Below are 21575 nucleotides of genomic sequence, written 5' to 3'. Positions count from 1 at the left end.
CATAATCAAGGGCCTCATTTTCTACATTAACGAAAAGCACACTGAAGAGAGAGCTGCTCAGTATCTCAAGCAGGTACACACATCTAAGCCTATTTTTCTAGAAAAAAAGATCAACATCGCATTTAGCATTGTAGTGAATTATAGTACACCTTGCTAAATAGGCAAGTAAGCCAGTGATCGGATTAGCTGATAATTCCCCAGCTGTAGTACAAACTGGCCAGTTGTGGTTTTAAAACACATTAAAAAATGAATTGACGGCCACAATACCAAATTACAGGACTGTATTTGAGTTGTTTGCTAGTATATAATGAGCGAGCTGGTTTTTTTTAGGTCTATCTGCCTCTGCTTAGATGCAACAAAAGCAGCAGTGAAATAAAGATTTTGTTACTGGTCATCAGTGCCTGGTAAGCACAACACTTCTCAGCCGTCTCAACCTTTGCAGTGGTTCGTCTCTTTCTGGGCATCAGGATTTCAAAAATGATTATTAAAATGAGTTAAGTAGCTAAAGATATATTTGCACACAGGTTATAACTATGGAACTAAAATAAAAAGTGTTATTTTATTGCATGTGAGTGCTCTGAATGAGTACTCAATTCACTTTTATTTTTATAATTTTATCATTTATAAGATTATTATATATTGGTACAGGTGCAGTCTCCACTGTGTTTGTGTAGGTTGAAACAGTTCACTTTGTAAATAAAGTTTACCTGTAGAGAGGTTTGTGTTATAAATTTTTCTTTTGTGTTGTGAAGAAATATGTCAATTCCAACATGTACTTTTCGAAAAACAGCTGCGCTTTGAGGCCTCAAGTACACGTGCCGTTCTATAGTTTGTTTATGTGACTGATATAATTATAAATATCTGCTGTATAGTTATGTGGCAGCATTACATCAAGTGGAGTGTAAATAATGTAGCAGCAGCTGTCAGCACTTGTTCTCTATAAGTTCACTTTGTAGCAAACGCAGGGTGAGTGACTGAGTCGATGGAGAAGTGGAAAGACAAAACACACCCTAAGGTTCAAAACGGTAGTCAGCATCAGTCATTGTAACATTTCTAAACAGGAGATACACACAATCAATATTTAATCATCCTTAATTTTTTGTGGCTGCTCTAGTTCGCGAGGCACCAGGAGCAGGCAGACACGTCATGAGCTCTACATGATATAATGCTGAGAAAGGCTCTGTTCCAGGAAGTATTATTACTTCTAGACCAGAAAAACCTGGAATTTAAGGCTTTCACGTCGACATTTGTTTATTTAAAGTTTAACTATGCTTTAGTTGTGTTTCTATATGCAGCGTTTCTGGTCAAACATTTGAGGAAAAGTTACGATTATTTCAGGTTTCCTCAACTTTGGTTTGACTCTTAATGGAATGTTTTAGAAAATCTGATCACAAAAATATGTATTACCCCTAGTTGGTGTGCGGTTGCTAGAGGTTGCTCGCTGTTGCTGGGAGAAATTGATTGTGAAGATGATGCTGCATTAAAAACCTCCTTGCATTTGCTTTGGTTTAAGGTAGACTGCCATTATCGGCTGTAGTTTGCATGGAAGACGTTGACGCTGCAAACACTTGCCAACTAACCAGCTAGCAATACTGAAACGTAAGAAATCTGATAGCGCTGGTTTAGCTCACTTGTAAGTCACCCATATGGCATAAGGCTAATGCAGAAGCCATTTACTTACTGGATACAAAGACAATTCATCTTCAAATTAAAAATTGTGCCTTACTGCTGAAACCAACATGTTTGAAAAGGGGCAGCTTTTACTTTTACTTTCTCTGTTTCCAGTTTGCATCAGTTTCACAATTAGTAAAATGTGTAGTTTGCAAGTGTTTGCACAGAAAGTGTGCTAACTACTGTTAGCGAATCATTTGCAGACAAGTTGATATCTTCCATACAAACTATGGGCAACTGCATCAGTCTCCTAGCAACCAAAGCAATTGCATGCAGGTTTACAGTACACCACCATATACACATCTTTGCGACCAGTTTCACTTAGCAACGGGGATTGGGGGAGGCTGTATTACAGGTGGCTGGGTCCTAGCAACCAATTTCATCGTGATTCCCAGCAACCTTCAGCAACTACTGGTTGACAGGAACTCGGCAACCAGGTCTCTAGGCTTAGCAATTCTTGTAAGTACAGTGTTACCACTGTTAGTATTAGAAACAACATCCAAAGGAAGAAAGAACAAATATATAAACGTCTGTCAGCTTACATAATGTGTGTAAATGATCACCATTCTAATTCACCCATGAAAAGTGATTGTAGGTAAACCCCAACATTACCACCCCCATCCATCTGGCATTCCCACCCAAGTATACCTTGAAGGTATTTTCCCCAAACTCCTAACTTCATTTAATCAAAAGGAATTATTCCTGAAGTAGATTAACAGAACACCCTTTTATCTCTCTCTGTTGGCCTGACAGTAGCCGCTCTCAATCTCCTGTTCTTCTGTCAGTATTAACGTTCCTGTCACGTGTGGAAGCCACAGCATGTGTGGGTGGATGACTGACTCTGTATGTGAATGAGACAACACATTTGTGAGCAGAAACGAAGGGTCTTTTATCAATGAACGCTAAACCGCATCTACGTTTATTCACTCGCACCACTTCCGCGCACTGTTCTGGCTTCTTAATACTGTCCAAGACTAATTACCAGCCTATCAGTGCCTGTGTACGACAGTGAATAAAAAATCACCGAGCAGTTATCGATCTGCGAACGGAGAGCCTGAACCTCAGAGCAGAACTTTAATAGACATTTCCAGCAACAGCCAAGCTGTGATGTAATAAAAAAAATCACAGCATTAAACCAGCACATCGTTAGATGGATGAGTGTGGCTCCGTGGTTTCGTTGGTGGGTGTAATAGCTGGTGTGGGGGTATTCATTGGGTCTGATTCCCGCAAGGCTCCCATAAATAGTCAATGCACATCGATTGCAAATGGCTTCGGATGAAATCCCCGGCTAAATGACTTTGCTACCATTGTATTAGTAAAATGACAAAACAGCAAAACAGATATCATGAAGCATGAAAGCCTTTCTGATTGATCATTTCAAACTTACAAGGGGTTGTAAGGCTGTGTTTGTGTGACTCGTGTGTGAGTGTTTGCATATTTATTTGTGCTTTTTGTGCAGCTATTGAATGACAGGGCTGTAATTGGCTGAATATGTATTTAACATTCAGTGTGTATGTACTTCACGCAAAGACTGTTTTGTTGATCCCACAAAGACTGTCATTAATGCCATTAATTGGCTGGATTCGACACACATCTGGGTCCCTCTGTCTCAGAGGGCTAAGGGATGATAACATAATGTGTACAATTTGGACAGAGCACAGATGAGGCTCACAAGAAAACACTCCTAAAGAGAAACACAATAAACATAGCTGCCGTTTCAGGAACTTCCCAGATTCTAAAATGTAGAAATTTAGAAAAAGAAAAAAAAATGCCTGAACTTTAAACTAGACACCCGTGCATGGGCTCATCATATGCTATTGGCGTCACAGAGGATTCAACCCCTGGTCTCCAAACTGACAGCTCTCTGCCTAACCCACTGCATCACATCTTATTTCCATCCTTGGATTTCTTAGGTTTTTATAACATCTTACACAAGTCACTCCGTCTGTCCTGAAGAGACCTCAGACTGTATGTAAAAGACATATCTGAGTGAGAACTGAGGATGCTCCAGACTGACTACTTTACTCTAAATTGGACCATAAATTACAAAATAAGACTTGACGCCACTCATTAGAACGTGTTTACTGAGGCTGTAAATAAAGAAAGGAGTTTTGTTTTGTTGTATGTTGCAATAAAAATCAGGCTTCTTTTTGTGACCTGAGGGGTTGCCCCCGGCCGGCCAGTAGAAAAAAGTGCAGGTTTAAGGGGTACAAACCTTCATTTGTCAGACTCCCTTTGTTGACCAAAGGCTGGCATTATGAGCTAAATTTTCTAAAGCCCGGAAGCAAAGCCCAGGGGAGGTGCAGACGTCTGGTTCCCTCTTAATTTGAATCACAATATGCAGAAAGGTTATCATGGATTTTCTTTGTCCAGTAGTGCAAAAGAGATATTGCCTACCCAGAGATTTAATAGCAACTTGTTGTATTACAGTCTGCTATGTGTGTGTGATTTTTTTTAATTTTAACTTCATCTTTTTGTCTGGATCAGTAAAGCGAGACACAACACATGCACATATGTTTTACCTGAACCTCCCGCGCGTGGTAAGCAATGATGAGCCCCAACAGGATGACAGTGGACAGGCTGATCAGACACTTCAGGGCCAGAGAGTACATGGAGCTCTGTAGAGAGAAAATTGAAACACTTATCATTGGAGACACGACATTAGAGCACAAATGTAATATGCACAGATTGACTTTGCCATGACGGTTGGTTTAATATTCAGAGTACAATGACGGACGACAACACACGCTAACAGCCCCTCGGGAGCGCCGGGACATTTCTCCGTGGCCTGAGGGTCATTCTGACCTGCCACGAACAGTCATCTTGACTAGCAATACGTAGCATGCAGGAACGACCTCACACTGACCTCTGCTAAAGCACACACAGACTGGCACGCACACACATGCACACACAATTAGCCTTATATTATTACATAGCCTTATATTATTATACTTATATTATTACTTATACTGCTTATATTATTATAGTGAGCGATGTGCATATTTGGATGCAGTTTTTTGAGACTGAAATGTTTAATGGTTGAATAGGAAGAAAATTATTTAACATTTAAACTAACTATGGATGTTGATCTTCATAAAAAGTAAGGGGTAGTTATAACACGTACAAGGCTGTGTGAGTATGTGCTACTGCTATTGTGATTTTTAATAGTGCAGAGTGCATCCATAGGCATGGGATATTTTGAAAACTAAACATGCTTTTCAGTCACAAAACTAGTTTGGTACCTGCTACAACAAGAGATGCCATCAAAATTTAGTTTTGCATGAACAAGGTGAACTTTTGCATGAACAAGGTTATAGCTCCCCTCTGATTAAGAGGGGAGCTATGACTATTTCCAACTCTGTATGTTTTTATGTTTGGCAGCATGATTCACAGTTCAAAGTAATACGTATTAATCTGATGCTGGGCTGTGGTGCCGTCTCTTGGTTCATCTATTGTCTGAAACAATGGATGTTTGTCGCTTGTTTGTCTTCACGTGCGTGACATGCCACTCTTAAGCCATACGGTGTAATATGATGTCGGCCTACCCTTTGAAGCTACAACAGCTTAAACTCTTCTGGAAAGAGTTTCCACAAGGTTTATGGGTGTGTTTGTAGGAATTTTTGACCATTCTACTGTGAGGTCAGACACTGATGGGTTCACAGTTTCCGCTCTACTTCATCCCAAAGGTGTTTTATCAGGTTGAGGTTAGGACTATGCAGGCCAATGAGGTTCTTCCACACCAAAGTCGCTCACCCATGTCTTCATGGACCTTGCTTAGTGCACTGGTGCTCAATCATGTTGGAACAAGAAGGGGTCATCCCCAAATTCCTGCAATGTTAGGAGCATGAAATTGTCCAAAATGTCTTGGTATGCTGACGTATTAAGAGTTTGTATTACTGGAACTAAGTGAAAGGAACTCTTCATACACTAAGCCCAAACCCTGAAAAACAGCCCCACACCATAATTCCCCTCCACAACACTTAGCACAGTGCAGTCAAAAAAGTGTTTAAGCACTTCAACGTGTTAATTCAAAGTTAGCATCAGAAACGGGGAGAATTTCCACAGCAAATCTTACTAATGAAGTGGCCGGTGAGTTTATATATACACTCAGACCCACTTCATACTGGGTTGGACCTCTTTTGCCTTCAGAACTGCCTTAATTCTTCACGGCATAGACCCAGCAAGGTGCTGGAAACACATTTTGCTCCATATTACAATGATAACATCACACATGCACATTCACAATGTGGATCTCCTGTTCTACCACATCCCAAAGGGGCTCTATTGGATTGAAATCTGTTCACTGTGGAGTTCATTTGAGTGCATTGAACTCCTTTCTGTGTTCCAGAAACCGGTATTTCTAATGATTTGCGCTTTTTGACATGGTGCATTATCCTCCTGGAAGGAGCCCTCTGAAGATGGGTACACTGTGGTCATAAAGGGATGGACATGGTCAGCAGCAATACCAGCAGCCTGAGCCACTGATGCAAGGCAGGATGGATCCATACAGTTATGCTGTTTGTGACAATCGAATGACCCTACCATCCAAATGTCAAAGCAGAAATCAAAACTCATCAGACCAGGCTATGTTTTTCTTCTATTGTCCAAACTGCTGCTAACTGGCTGTTTTCTTTTTCAAACCATTCTCTGTAAACCCTACAGATGTATGTAGGAAAATCCCAAAAGATCAGCAGTTTTTCAAATACTGTGTGATAAAAACAATCGTGCCACTCAAAGTCACATCAATTTCTTTTCTTCCCCACGATGTTCAGTTTAAACCTCAGCCTGTCTTTTATGAGTACATGTCTACATGCTTAAATGCATTTAGCTGCAGCCACATGATTGGCTGATATTTATGTTAATGAGCAGTTGAACAGGTGTGCATGCATACATACAAAACAAAAAATAAGAAAAACATCTCATCCATGTCCATGGACCTTGGTTTGTGCACTGGTGCACAGTCATGTTGGAACAGCAAGAACAGCCATCACCAAACTGCTCCCACAAAGTTAAGAGCATGAAATTGTCCAAAATGTCTTGTTATGCTGAAGCATTAAGAGTTTGGTTCACTGGAACCAAGTGAAAGAACCTCTTCTGTAACTAAGCCCAGATCCTGATCCTTGAAAAATGTTTTATATTAGCTGTGTGTTTGATTTTACACTGATTTTATTTCCACTCAGTTCAGTCTGCTTCACCTAAAACAACAGTCTTAAAAAAAACTTGAATGTCCAGACTCAGTCACTAGGCTGGTTTCACAGATGTCCCACTCACTCACTCCTCTCTCACTCCTTTGCTAAAATAGCATCAGCACTGTTGTTGCAATTTCTCAGCAAAGACAAAACAAAAGCCAGTTTCAAAGAACAGAAGTTGAATGGTTGCTTTTCGCCTATCAATATCTTTCTGCAGTCGAGCGTTAACTCCTTGTCTGGTTTCACAGGGCTTATAATCAACGCCCAGTATCTTCCAATCAATACGACTCATAGCACTTATTTGGCTTCTCTAACCCCCTCACCTTTCACACTGCGAGAGCAGCAACACTTACGTGAGCTATCATACGCATGTTTGCACACAGGTACACAACACATTTGTACATTTGGTCAGAATACACTGGGCTACACACATCTGATCTACACAAAGAGATTCAAAGGGGAAAGTGCATTCAATTAATTTGTTAGCTGCTCTCCGGAGAGTCTGGTTGTCCATTGGAGAATACATCTATACTGATAATGACGTATCTGGTTGTGTTAATATAACGTAAATACAGGAATGAATCAGTGGATGAATGTGAGAAAGAAAGATTTCAGTGTACATTTGCTAACAGTATTAAATGCAGATCCACAGACTTACTAAACCTATAAAAACTTCATAAGCTTCAGATCAAACTACACTGCTTTCACGCTTCCTTTTCATCCGTCACCAGTTAAACAAGTTTTAAGTGTATGACCTTTTATCAGAAATTGCATTTGTTTCATAGCAGTACACTGGATGGGTTTAAGGAATTCATTACATTTTCATTCATTGCAAATGCTCCGTTTCAAAGGCAAAAAAAAAAAAAAAAATCTGCACATAAAAGCAAAAGCTCAGAAACTCAAACAAACCGGTCAGCTTGATTCATTTTCTAATTCTTTAAAATAAAGCTTGCCAATCCGACTCATTTGTCCACATCAGCTCAAGGTCTGTGTTTTGAAATGCACAATTGAATAGACACACGCATATCAAAAGAAAAAATAAGAAACTCAAAGCACATTGGCGGGACCAGCAAGGTCACACACCGAGCGCAACAGCCTTATGTCCTCCGCCAGGAAAGACCTGAGCCACCTTAAGACTTAGGCGGTAGGTTGGGGGTAAAGTGGGAGACTGTTGAGCATTAATCACCACTCTTTAATCCGGGTCTGCACTCTGAGTTTAGACACATATTACTCAGGCTTTCCTCCGTGGTGTTATTAGACAGAATCCACATTGCATTTTGGGTTCATGAATATATATTGCAACTCAGCCTGCTGGAAAATAGAGTGTGTTAGTGTGTTATTGTGTTTATTTAGGGTCTCTGTCTATGCTTCGTGGCCTTAATGGTATTAATTCAATGTCAAACAAACACACAGAAGCACGCACAGAGTCTAGTTGGTTAATACACACTGACGTGCTCCTCTGTTGACTGTAATTAGAGCAATCTGAGAATGAATCTGAGGCTGGGTTCCCCTTCCGCCGTTCATATAATACACTAAAATGCACATGCTGTATGGATGTATTCACATTTGTCACTCATGTCAGTGCATTTATGAGCCAGCGCACAACACTGGGAAAATATCTAGCTTTGCCTCGCACTGATTTCCTCTATCAGCTTACCCGAAGCTGTTGTCTTTCTGTCTTTATTTGCTTGTGCTTGCTTGTCTTGTCTCGGTCTCCTTCTCCACTGCTGCTAACATCTCATTTGTACCCACTGAAGCAAACTAGGTGCAAAGGAAGCCAACATTGTTGTGCTAATGAGAAAAATGCTGGTTTCACTCTTGGCTTTCAGCACCATATCTGTTTAAACACAGTCACACTAGTGAATTGCAATGTGATGGGAGATTACGTCCCCCTTCTCTCTCTCTCTCTACGGTCTCCCTTCTCGCTTTCTTCGTTTACACCCAGCACTCTGTTGGTCGTTGGGATTTTTTGACAGTTGTCTCATTACACTGTCAAAAGCATTTTGTTTGCCTGTTTGCACTTCACTTATTCCACCTGTATAGTGAATAACTTAACTGCAAAAAGGAGATATATGCGCCTACTGGCGCGCCTTCTGTTCATTTCAGCTTTTTTACAGTCATGATTTTTTTAAACTCTAACAGGCTGGCATGGGTCTATTAGTTTTTAGTGCCACCTTTTGATTCAAGTGTTTGCATTATAAATGAATGCGCCAGCATTAAAGTCTTTATAGACAAAAGCAGCTTCACTTTAATGTCAGTGCAGATGCGAAATTGGTGGGATGCAGGCTTGACGGCACGCACGTACTGCACACGCGCTACAGTCTGTACTCTGTGCATGCGCGCTCCTTTCGACTTCTAGAGCCTGTGCACATATTTGCAGACACAGGTCGATGATGAACTTTACATCACATGATTCCTTACAACAAGCAGGACTTGTGCCTTAATTAAAAAAGTTAAAAAGCTTTGAAACTGTGATGTTTCTGGAACAAGTTAACTTTCTGCCACTTGGAAAATGTTTGCTATCTTGCTGAGAGAGCAGCTTAGCGTGAAGGCTGGAAGCAGTGGGGGAAACGACTGTAATGGTCTGTCCAAAGTTCAAAAAGCTCCCACCTGCCGGCACCTCTAGCACTCACTAATTAATGACAAGCTGCGGTTTCACAGGCGGATTATGTGCAGGGAAATTTCTGGGCGTGTCCTGACGGCTTTCTTTCCTTACCTACGATTTGTTTAATCCTTAAATATATATACCATGAGACAATATTACACCCTGTCTAATTAAATCATGTAATTCAATTAAGCTCTCAGCTTCCTTGTTTTCTTCAAAGTGTTTTTTTTTTCATTAATGTCCTGTAGTAGAAATTTCATAAATGACAAAAGCTTTGTTCATTTTTCCATTTTTTTCTCCAATAAAAAGTAAATGTCACTCCACAGTTTTCCTTTTTTCCCTTATTTTAAGAAGGTGAAAGCTCTTAAAGCTTAAAGCTCTCTTCTAGCTTGACTTCACTGGGGACATAAATAAATACACTGACCATCTGCGCTCCTCTGCAAAGCATGCATGCATATTGCACAGCCAAGTTGAAATGACCACAAGCAACTGACTGGGATTAGTGTTTACTGTGCTGACTAATTTTGGATTGTAGATCCCAGTCCATACAGTGTTACAGACCTTATATGAGAGAGACATGCCACTCAAAGAGTGCTGAATACAATGATGCTACCACTCCCTCCAAAGAGCCAATCACCTTTATCAGGAAACAAATGAACCAATCATGTTAATTCACTGACCCCAGCTAATAGTCGAGGATCAGTTTCTGTGTGGTAGCAGGAATGTCTACATGTTGCAAAGTCGTAGTTTTTCTTGGCGTACTGTAAACATTAAGTGTGTCGAAGTGTGTGTAGTACAACAAAATCTAAAAATGAAAAGTTTCACTTTAATTGAATTCATTTGAGGACATATTCGGGATTGTTTGCTAGTTTTTGTTCAGTTTAACTTGAAATAAAAGTCGATTGTAATGTGTTGGCAACGCCTCTTCTGATTCATCTCGATTTGGTCTGAATCTTTTTAAGACGAAGTAACTTCCCAGCTGCGTTAATAAGACAGGTGCTGATTGGTGAAACTTGCTTCCAAAAGGATTTTGTTACAACAGCATATGACGGAGTAGGCTGCCTGTAGAAACAAATGATCAAAACAGACTTCAACTTTATTTGGTATTGTTATTTTAAATTATGTTTGCAAGCAGAATGATATTGATACGTGGCTTAACCTGCCTCGTATTGGTGCTGGATTGCTGGTTAGAGAAAAGCAATGCATTTAAGGTTTAATCTGCTCATAAACAGAAATGTAAGGATTAATTGTTTATTGAGTTACATGCTCATCAAGTGATTTCGTGATGAATAACACCAACTGGATTTTTGTCACAGTGGGGTTGCCAGGCAACGAGCAATGTGCAAACACAGGTGTAATTCATTAAAAAAAAAGTGATAAATGGCTGAATTTCATTTGGCTGCTTTAGTTTTAATAGTACTTTTACTGTAGGCTCAATAACACACTGCCATCGCTTATAGTGAGACCTGAGAAAAGTGCAATCATTGCAAATGCTCTTAGTAACACCTGTGCTTTAGCGGTGCTCATCTATGGAAACAGCATGCAGCTCCCTACCACAAATCATATATGCAAGCTGAAGGGAAATTTTCTGTGTCGCACTTAACCTCTTAACATTCATAGAGTCACCTGTGACCTGTTTCGGGTTAGGCTGCGCTTTACCCTCATCCTGGACAAGCACAGTTTAGGAAACTGGAATATAAACATAGAAGCATTTTGACCTCAGAGATAACAGCGTTGATAAAAAATGGGTGAATGTTAACCTAACACTTCACCGTCCCACACAAAAGTGGCTGATATGGTTCATATAGACCATATCTTGTGCATCTGACTGTTTTAGGTCAATAAGCCTGTATAACTGCGTAATAAAACAGGGAGAGGCATGACTTTTACTTCAATGGCCACTGGGACATAAAACACCATTCAAATGTGATGAAAACAGACAAAGCAGATAAAAAAAAGTTTGGTAAATAGTCTCAAAATAAGGTGTTAAAAAACTCCCTGCATGTTCTACTTTTACTATACACAAGATTACAGCTAAATTTATGGCTCAATCCACGGTGCTAACATTATTCGATGCCTCTGGCCCATCCCACCAACAACAATGACTGAACTTCATTAATGGCTGCAGAAGACTTAGTTATAGAGGTTATTTAATACACTGTTTTTAGCCACATGGATACTAGAAACCGCACTGCACATCCACCATAATCAAAGCCTAAACAGTTAAATAATGAACTCAGCATGGCTAAATTAAGGTTTTCTAAGTAAAAACAGTCCATTGAGTCTTCAAGCTTACAGAAGTAAGCAAACTTCCAAAATGTGCACACATTTGGTTTAATACACCAATTTAAATTAAGGACTTTTTTTAAACAGTTGTGAAAATGAACTGTGCGTCCATCTCTGCAAAAACTGGGAAGCATGATTTGGGCTTATCCAGGTAACTTCAAAATGTAACTCGGGGTTTTCAGTATTAAAAAAGTGGTTCAGTTGCTACTGGGGGACATCGTCATGGTAACTTCTGCTGCTGATATGACCTGTTCTGGAGCGGGTTATAAGATAAGATAACCTTTATTAGTCCCACACGTGGGAAATTTGTTTTGTCACAGCAGGAAGTGGACAGTGCAAAAGTTATGAGGCAAAAATTAGAATACAATAAGAATAAATACAGTACACAACTGTACAGAATAGAATAAAATAAAATACTATATACAGTAGAATAAAATAAAATAAATATACAATAAGATAAAAATAGAATACAAATACAAATACTATATACAACTGAGTAAAAATACAACGATGTTCAAGATTATAAATCAAGAGGTATAAAATCGCCACCTACAAAGTAATGTCACCATTCTTGGACTCTGTGGAAGGATAACATGAGGGTCTGCAGTTTTTTAACAGTGTCTAAAGTCTTTGTTTCTCTGATAAAATTCAATAAGAATTCGAAGATTCTTAGATGAAACAATTGTATTTTCCTACACTGAATTTGTTTTTATATTTAGTCTTTCGGCTACTCTCAGAGCCTTAAACTGCACCAGGGCTGCAGCAGAAAAAATACACACTAAAACTATCTCATGCACATCTCAATATTACTTTGGTGGAATAACACAGATTGTCCTGTGCCCTAATGACCGAGCATTCATTACCGACTAAAGCAGTTAAAACACTCGCACGTGCATACAGCACTATTTAAGTCTCGTCTACAGTTCAGTGCTTCTCCTGCTGCAGACACTCATGCTCATGCTGATTTGCCTTCAACTACCGCGACGGTTTCAATCTGCACTGTGTGTTTAACGTCTTCAGATTTTTGTATTATTATATTTTTATCTTTTGTAAAACCAGGCGCTCTGCTGCCAGTTCACGCATCCATGTTTGTGATTGGTCAGATGCTACTAATGGCACTCTTTCATGTGAACGTGCTCGAAGCTAGGTTGATAATTGAGTCAATAAGCACTGTCACTAGTGTGACCGCTTAGCCTGATTGCCAATGTTAGTGTAAGTGAAGCCAGATAACAGAAAGATATCCTGCGTATGTTAACAGGGCCCAGACTGACTGACATGATTCCTGGTTTGGCTGTTTTGAAGCTGATGATTGGCTCTTTGGTGCTCCTTTGTTGGAAATACAACTTACATATGCTTGTGTTTCTTCTTTTTCCTTTCTTTCTTAGCCAGCTGTGCATAAGTGTGTGATTAGCGTATATTGATCACTGGCTCTGTGGACAACATGCAGGGATAATGAGCTTTTTGAGCTTCTTTAGTTCAATTAGCAGGGAGACACACACACAAACACAGACAGGTAGTATCTAGAGGGTTTCCCCCAATTGCCCCTACCTCAACCTTATTGACACAGACATGAGAGAAAATACGTGTCACTTACCACGCGGTTGTAATGAGTATGTGCGTGTGTGCACATGTGTCTGCGTGTGATGTAATGCCTTAGCCTTGGGGGTCTCTCCCTGTCAGAGTGATGCCTTCTTGCAATCAGTCTCCAGGGAAACAGGCAATAGACAGAAGCGATGTCACCCTTCCAGGATAAACGCACACACGCACCATACGCATACACTCGAATGCACATCGGCATACACCATTACGGCCATACACACTCAATTAAATCCAGACAAAGGGAGATGTGGACACACACACATTAGCAGGTGCATCCATGGGTACTAACGTGACAGAGCTAAATACATAAAGACACACACTCCATATGTGTGTGTGTACACAGAGGAGACCCTGTGACGTGAATGTTTACCATCAGAGCACACAAGTTTTAACATAACCATGTAAGTACCAGCACTTCCACATACAGCCAGAGGTTGCTTAGCCTTGTTATGCTCAAACAAGCATATTTGTACCTGTTAGTTGTAGGACCTCTGGGATCTACAGTCGCTTAGAAGTCTGTGATCTAGAAGATGAAGGCAGTGTGTAATGGACTGAAGGAAAAGGGAGAAAGTTGAGAAGGAGAGTAGGTGCAGTTGCACAAAAATGCAGAGATGGCTGATAGCTTCTTTAGAGAATATGGTGGGAGTTTAATTCCCTGATCGACCTCATGTACTGTCTCTAAAGCAGCGTGCAGCCACTGTAAGTGGACCAACAGAGAAAATGTGCAGAAAGGTCTACCAGTAAATGTCAGAGATAGCAGAGCGAGGGCAGAACGGGAGGGATGGTGGTGCTGCGGAGGGACTGAGGAAGAGGTTTTAAGGCTGCTGAGAAGGCAATGACTCTCGTGGGGGGATGGAGGCATATTTAAGACTCGCCAACGGAGGGACTTTCTCTGACAGTGAAAGGAAGGAAGGAATCGAGGAAGCAAAGGGGAAATAGGAGGCAGCATTGCTGATGCTTGTGTTGAGAAGCAGACAGAGGGTACATACTCACACTTGATACCCTCACACATGCCAAATGCACGCATTGATAGTGTGACAGGTGAAGTCAACAACTGCAGGGCATCGCCTCAGAATAGCAGCGTTGCAAGCCTGAAATGTGGCTTGGAGCTTGGCCCCGAGGAGCTATGTGAGCCTCTGTGAAAGATCTATTGATCTGACTGTGACAGCCCACATGCTAAGGTCCCAAGTGTCCAAGGGCCCCAGTTATTCTCAGACAGAGACACGTGTCAGACCAGGACCCCCTGTTCCTCATCAAAATAATAATAGAAGCATATAGAAGGCTGTCCTCACACTGCTGTTAACATTTTGACATGTCACGATCCTGGGTGTGTGGCAGTGACACTGATCATGAGGAGAGGTCACAGAACATGCAGAGTTAAAAATGCATGACAACAAATTAAAGGCTCAGGTTTTTTCTTTGAAGCCTTTTGGGCAAAAAGTCACCATGAGCCAAAAATTAAATTATTTCACATTCATGAATTATTTCATCATTTAATATTCTCTCTACATAATCTATCTAGGCTCAACAACCGTGCCTGAATATTTACAATGCAGGAATTTACAGCTGTGCCTTAGAGCGCTGAAGGCTGTACAAGATAATAATTTTTATCTGCAATCAAACTTTGTCCTACAGAAGTGGCCTTCATCATGGACTTGAACTTAACTTAAATTGCAAAGGCTGATAACTGAAGATAGAGGCTGCACAGCAATGAATGGAAAAGTCTTAGATGTGGCAAATAAGAGTGTGCTGATAGGGTTTGTGCTGTTTCTGCACAGGAATATAGCTTACTCACAATACCCACAGTCACGAAACACTGTGTCCTCCTCAGTTAACCTCTCTCCATTTACCCTTCCAACACACAGAAACATGCACGCTCCACACAATCCAGCCAACTCTGTTTGGTTCCATTCTTATTCTTCATCTCTATTTTTGGGAGAAAAGCTAGAGCAGCTGGACCTTCAGAAAAAAAGTGCAGAAGCTTAGGTAGAGCTACACAGACTGATCAGTATACAGTGACATTTGCTTTGTAGCCATTGTCAAAGAAGGGAGACCTAAAGGAGCCATTAAGAGGCTATATTTATACACGTGCATTATATATTTTCAATCTATGACGAATGATCTTAACCGATCGTATTTCAACACGAGCTCTCAAGGATGGCTTCTCTGAAAGGCAGCATCCATTTTCAATAAAGCAGTTTGCACAGCATGTGTATGCGGAGGTGCACGGTGCATGTGCGTGGGTGTGATTATCAATAATCAATGGAAGAAATCACTCAAACCTCGCCCCCTAGACTCGTTTAAAGCAGCGCGCGAACCTCTCCTCCTTCCACCCATTCATCTTCCCAGCCCGATTGTTCTTTCATCCTCGGGATCTCAATCCATTTTTTTTTCCACAACAGCCAGCAGGCTTCTATCCACCTCAATTATCTAAGTGAGGGTTTTAGCTGTCTGATGGGACTCCAGTGTCTGTTGGAGTCAAACCAAATACGCAGCCATAAAGAAGACAGAAAATTTTACAGTCTCCATTTAAGATGAATTTTGATGCACACTTAACTCTCTGGATTCTCTCTTTAGAAATGCAAGATGCTGAAGACAGACCGCGATGTTTTGCTACATTTCATATACGATTTGTTTTCCCCCCAATATGCCCTGATGATCAGAAATTAATTAATATGGTGAGAGTGCTGACAAACACTTTGATTACCCTGCTCGAAATCACTCAGTCCATTGATTCGTATTGATAGATAACGCAGCCTGTTTGAGATGAGGGCTAAATTGATTGTAGCTTAAGAACCTAAATCAGGCTTTTCATTATCGCCTTTTTCCTTTTTTTCTCTCCTTCCACAGACATTCATTCTCACCCAGCCGCTTCTCTCTTCCGATCACACTCCCCCAGTTTGACGCCCACTGGAAGAGCAGCGGAGCAGAGGGAGAGAGATAGTGAAGGAGGAAAAAAAAAAAGAAAGAAAGAAAGGAATGAAGAAAACAGGACAAAGAGACAGGCGTGGAGTTGAAATAGAAAAGGCCCAGGCAGAAAAAGAGGGCATAAGTCTCTGCCATCTCCTTCAGGGAAAAAAAGAAAGAAAAGGCAGACAGAAGAGAATAAAAGAGAAGAGGAGGGATTGAAAGGGAATTAGAGACCGTGCACTTTCATTAATAAAAAAAAGGACCTCTAAAGCAGTGATTTTTGTAAAGTAGAAGAAAAGACACAGCAGGGAGATTTTTCTAGCAACGGCATTAACAGAAAGAGTCCGGAGATCGCAGACTGCAAACAGAAACACAGGAGGAGGGTGAGAAAGATGGGGAAACACACCCAGTTGGGCTATTCTAACAAGCTACCTGTTAATCTGTGCACTCAGCTGATCTCACAGATTATTTCACATCATTGGCGATCCATGTATGACAAGCTGCATAAGCAGAAGTCATGTTTCCACCTTATGAACTAAAGAAAGCAAAGCCTGTGTCATATCTCTGACCAAAAAAGGGAGGCTAGAATGAGGACAAAAGTGTCTCACAGCAAGGTGAGCACAACATGGTCCGAGGCTTCCTGACACACACGCGCACACACAAAATAAACAGAGAACAGCAGCCAGGGGCCTATTCAGCTTATTACACCCCCCATTACACAAACAAATGAGATCCTGGCCTCCTTCTGATAATCTGCCCCCTCCATGTCCTTAGCATCCTTGCATTACATCACCCAAAAGCAGTAACTGTCAAGCTTGGTCATTGCAATAGTTGTTGCAATCATGAATTCAGTGACTAAAAGGTTCATCTGCACCGCCTAAACCGGGTAAAAAATGGGGTGTCCTAGTGACTTGGAGGGTCAGTAATCGTACTACCTAATGTTCAAATCTGCCTGATGACCTTTGGGACATGTAATCTTCTTTCTTTCTTTATCCCCTACATTTCCTGTCAGTGTTTATGGGCTGCTTGTAAAATAAAAAAATAAAAAAAGCAAAAGGCAAAAAAGCCCAAATAAGACAAAGTTAACCCAGGAGATTCTAGATAAGCACCAGAGATATAACCATGACATACATGACAGCCGTCAGTCATTATGCAAATGCACTGTTTATAAGGTTGGGGAAACCTGCAGTCAGCTCAGACTGAAGAAGTCACTTGGATGAGTGACAAAAGGTTTCTCCCACTGAAAACGCCACGTCCAGATGAACAGAATCAACTTTTTGGGAAACGACAGCCTGGTTTCATAATTGTTACGCATATGCAATGTAGCTACATTAACGTGACACTGTGGTAATTTTGTGTCATACCTCTAAAAGCCTGGGGGGATTGATGACAGACAAATTAAAACAAAACAACAGCCAAAACTAAAGCAGCAGAGGCAAAGATATTGTGAGTATCAGTCCTTAGCTAAAGACACTGGCTCCTACAATTCCCACAGGGGAACTTCATAATGTCTTTCTCTAGACCCCTCTGCCTGATAAATTCACAGGCTTGTCCACACTCCAAGTTTCTAACGCATGCTTTCTTGTATTAATTTTCAAGTGTGAGCTGAGGTAACCCTCTTCACTGTGCTATGTCATCATCAGGCTTATTTTCTAAGACATGGCTGGAGTGCAGCTTGGTTTCCCAAAAGACAACGACTGCGCTCAGTTATCAGCGACTAGATGACTTCTGGGCAGTATTTTCTGAGGGAGAGCTGTCAGTTTATGTTTCTAATTTTGTGGTCTGCCTCCTTAAGATTTCAACTCAGGAAATAATTAATTTTATTGATGGTTAGAACATTTCAACACATGGCCCAGCCCCAGCACTAAGCACAAGTGATCTTTTTATTGGTGTGTCTTTTTAAGTGTCACTCATTTGTGTCCCTCACCTTCGTGTACACGCCCCACGACAGCTCTGTCTCAATCACCATGACTACGATGCCAAACATTCCAAAGATCAGGGCGTAGTCGCTCAGCCGCTTCCTCTTCTCGAACAGCGCCCTGCGGTGCCCCAGTTTATACCCAATGTTTTGGTTCTTTCGTTTGGGAGCCTTGGAGGTGCTGCCCCTGGCCCCGGTACCCACTGCCCCAACTCCTCCCTGCCTGCTGCCCCTCCCTGACTGCGAACGCCTGCTCTCCACTAGTGCGTGGTTCTGGTGGTAGATGGACATCTGGTTGGATGTGGAGTCGGTGATGTCATAACCTCCTCTGAGGTACGGGGAATCTTCTTTGGATGAAATCACAATCTCTGGCGGGCTCTGAATTGGGGGTTGGTTGGTGGAGGACTGGGTCACCGAACAGGTAGGGGGGGCTTCTCGCTGCCGGTCATGCCCCCCAGCAGCAGTTGCGCCAGCAACAGCTGAAACGGCGCCCTCTTTGGTTTCGCTGCTGCTGTCTGACTCGATTAGGTTTCTCCGGGATGCGCTGAGGCGGCTCAGGGGCTTCATGACGCCACCTGTGTACTTACAGGAACTCATGGCAATCTCCGTGAAGGGGTTACTGTCCCTACGGTGAACCAGAGGGCTGGCCTGTCTGTGTTTGCACCCCCTCTCCCTGTCACGCTCTCTGTCCCTCTCCCGCTCCATGGATGGCGAATGGGACGAGTAAAAAAGGGCATTGTAGACTGGGGAGTTGTCCCCACTCAGGCTGTGCTGTGAGCCCAGACAGGAAGAGAGTGGGGTGCTGGTGGGGTGCAGGGCATTGGGGATGGGTGGAGGCAAAGGCTGAGCTCCAGCGGAGGAAAGTGGTAACTTCGGGAGAGATGCTGGGGGCAAGTTGGGCGTGGCGGGCGAGGGGGATGAGGTGCTGCCGTTTAGACGGTCGAGGCTTGATCCTCCCATGTGGTTGGAGTGGTTTGATCCTGGCTGGGCGCCAGCAGTGGACGGATGGGATATACTGCCCAGGGGAAGGAGGAATCGCTGGTCCTCATCCTCGCTCCCTCCTAGCAGAGCCAAGCTCAGAGAAGGGGGAGGCTCCATGATCACAGCTGTGGCCGCACACCTGTCTAGGAAGAGAAAAGAGAGGAAATATAAAGTGGCCCGCAGAGAAAACGATAGAGAATACAGGTTCCTTATCGTAATGTGGTAATGAAGGACATACAGAAAAAACAAAGGAAGGAGCAGGAAAACATTGTGATGGATGGTTAAAACAAATGAGGGAGAAGACTGAACTCCAAAAGCTGAGGATGTGTGACAAAGAGGGAACACAGAGTGAAGACAAGTGGTCATAATTGGGGAATATGTTATTCCTTGAGTCACATTTGAGTCAGTTGCCCAGTCAGCCTCTCTCAGCGCTTCCCCTCTCGGTTTCCCAGTGTCTTCTTGTTCTCTCACATCCCACAGTGCTTCCAGCAATCTATTCCATAAATGTCATCTGTGTTGTTAGCCAGGAGGATGGTGCAAATCCTCTGGCTTTACACTATGAAAATGAGATCAGCCTCAGAGACTAAAGGATAATAATTCCAGATCAGAGCAGAAGTGCGAAAGCCTCAGTTAACCATAAGTTGGCTTGCGTTTTAGTATCCTCTGATTGATCCAAAACAACAGCCTACTTTCAGTATGATATAACCAGACACCTTCACGACCACCCATCTCCTCCTTGACTGTTTCCCATATACCTACCTCCGACCTCTTCTGCCTCGGTCCCTTTTCCCCCAGGTTAGTTGTGTCGAATCACGGACTGGATGAAAGCAGACCACAGCACTTTTTCTTTTTCATGTTGTCACGGCCATCCCATCATCTTTTCGCTTCGTCTCCCTTCATATAGGTCCTCCACAGGTCTTATCTCTCGAAAATGCGCGTCGCTTCCCCGCTGATGATGGCTCCGTCTTCCGCTCACCTGATAAGATCAGTTTGTCTCTCTCCCAGTCATCGGTGATGTATTGATCGTTCCCATTTTGATCCTGTCAGTGGCAATCGGCAGTGGATGAAGCGGAATAATCCATGGTGACTCGGATAAATCGGTCAACCTGTGGCTGCACGTAAGCAGCATGAAACAGGAGGTGGTGGGGGGGGAAAGACGACGGCGTGGATGTGAAGTAAGAGTCCCCAGATGAGCTGTAAAGTCTGCGATTTAATATGTGACTCCACCGACAAACACTCAATCTACGGCTCTCCGTCTCTCCGACTCTGTCTCTCACTCTCTCCTCCAACTTCTCTCCCTCTTTTCTCCGCCTCCAGACCTGCCGCTCACTCCCATTGGACGGAGTCGGAAAGGCGAAATAACAGGTGGCAGGATTTTTAAGATGTGGCCACCAAACGGTTGTCTAGATTTATTGTACCGGGTTATTTCGGGGTTATTATTAAAACCAGTGGCATTCGTAGCTGCTGCCTCTGTAATAAAGACTATATGAGCCATTTGTTGTTGTTTTTTTTTCTTTATGGCACCTGTTGGAACACGGCACTGAAGGATGCTGGGACCGCCAACTCCACGTCAGAAAAACACGCAGAGAAACATTTCCAGAACAAACACACGTGTAAGTCAAAACTGAAGTGGAGGGGAGACACATGCCTAAGACAAATATAGATGTTAATGAGGGTCTATAAAAGCAATCCTGCAACATCGCTTATGCAATATATGTTTGAAATCATTTCATCAAATTTTGATTGATTATAAGGTGAAACGAATTACTTTCAGAAAACCAGTTTAGATAATGCCGATACATTTAATCTGAGACCATTGGCTGGTATGTTGTCCTTGTCTTGTCCTTGTCTTCCGGGCAAGGACAGAGAGACTCAAGAGGAGCTTCTATCCCCAAGCCATCCGTGCCCTAAACACACACACCCGCCCGCTCACATCATCTATAATTGACTGAGTCAGGACTCTTCCAGACACTAAACCAAGGCACAATGTACATTTCAATTCCTTTCATTTTAAATATGTTTATATTGTCTATCCTGTAAAATAGTCAGATGTCTATTCATATTAATGTACAGAATTCTCCTGCTTGCTGCTACTACTGCACATTCACCCAGTGTATATACTATATATATATATATATATATATATATATATATATATATATATATATATATATATATATATAATGTTTTTCCTCTACACACACCCCCCCCCCCAATTTTTTTGCACATGTCGAGGAGCGTGTCAGGCTACATTTCACTGTGTGTTATACTTGTATAACTATGCATGTGACAAATAAAGAACCTTGAACCCTTGAACCTTGAACCTTGAGCAGTGTTGGTCAAGTTACTTGAAAAAAGTAATCAGTAACTAATTACTGATTACTTCCCCAAAAAAGTAATCCCGTTACTTTGCTGA

At 42.0% G+C, this 21575-nt stretch overlaps 1 protein-coding gene across 1 annotated transcript in view; it reads right to left on the bottom strand.

The window, feature by feature from the left end:
- Positions 1–20435, bottom strand: part of kcnn3 (potassium intermediate/small conductance calcium-activated channel, subfamily N, member 3) — a 61641-nt gene extending 41206 nt beyond the window's left edge. Inside the window, exons 1-3 of the mRNA XM_026183934.1 lie at positions 19919–20435; positions 18188–19302; positions 4194–4289 (exon numbers count right to left, since the gene is read on the bottom strand). Of these exons, the coding sequence (XP_026039719.1) occupies positions 4194–4289; positions 18188–19276 (1185 nt within the window). The 5' untranslated portion in view covers positions 19277–19302; positions 19919–20435. The remainder of the gene's footprint in view (positions 1–4193; positions 4290–18187; positions 19303–19918) is intronic.
- Between the last annotated feature and the right edge of the window lie 1140 nt (positions 20436–21575).

The sequence above is a fragment of the Astatotilapia calliptera genome, chromosome 11 (genome assembly GCF_900246225.1).
Source record: "Astatotilapia calliptera chromosome 11, fAstCal1.2, whole genome shotgun sequence".
Taxonomy (NCBI): domain Eukaryota; kingdom Metazoa; phylum Chordata; class Actinopteri; order Cichliformes; family Cichlidae; genus Astatotilapia; species Astatotilapia calliptera.
Note: the sequence above shows the minus strand (reverse complement) of the source record. Positions and strands in the feature narration are given on the sequence as shown.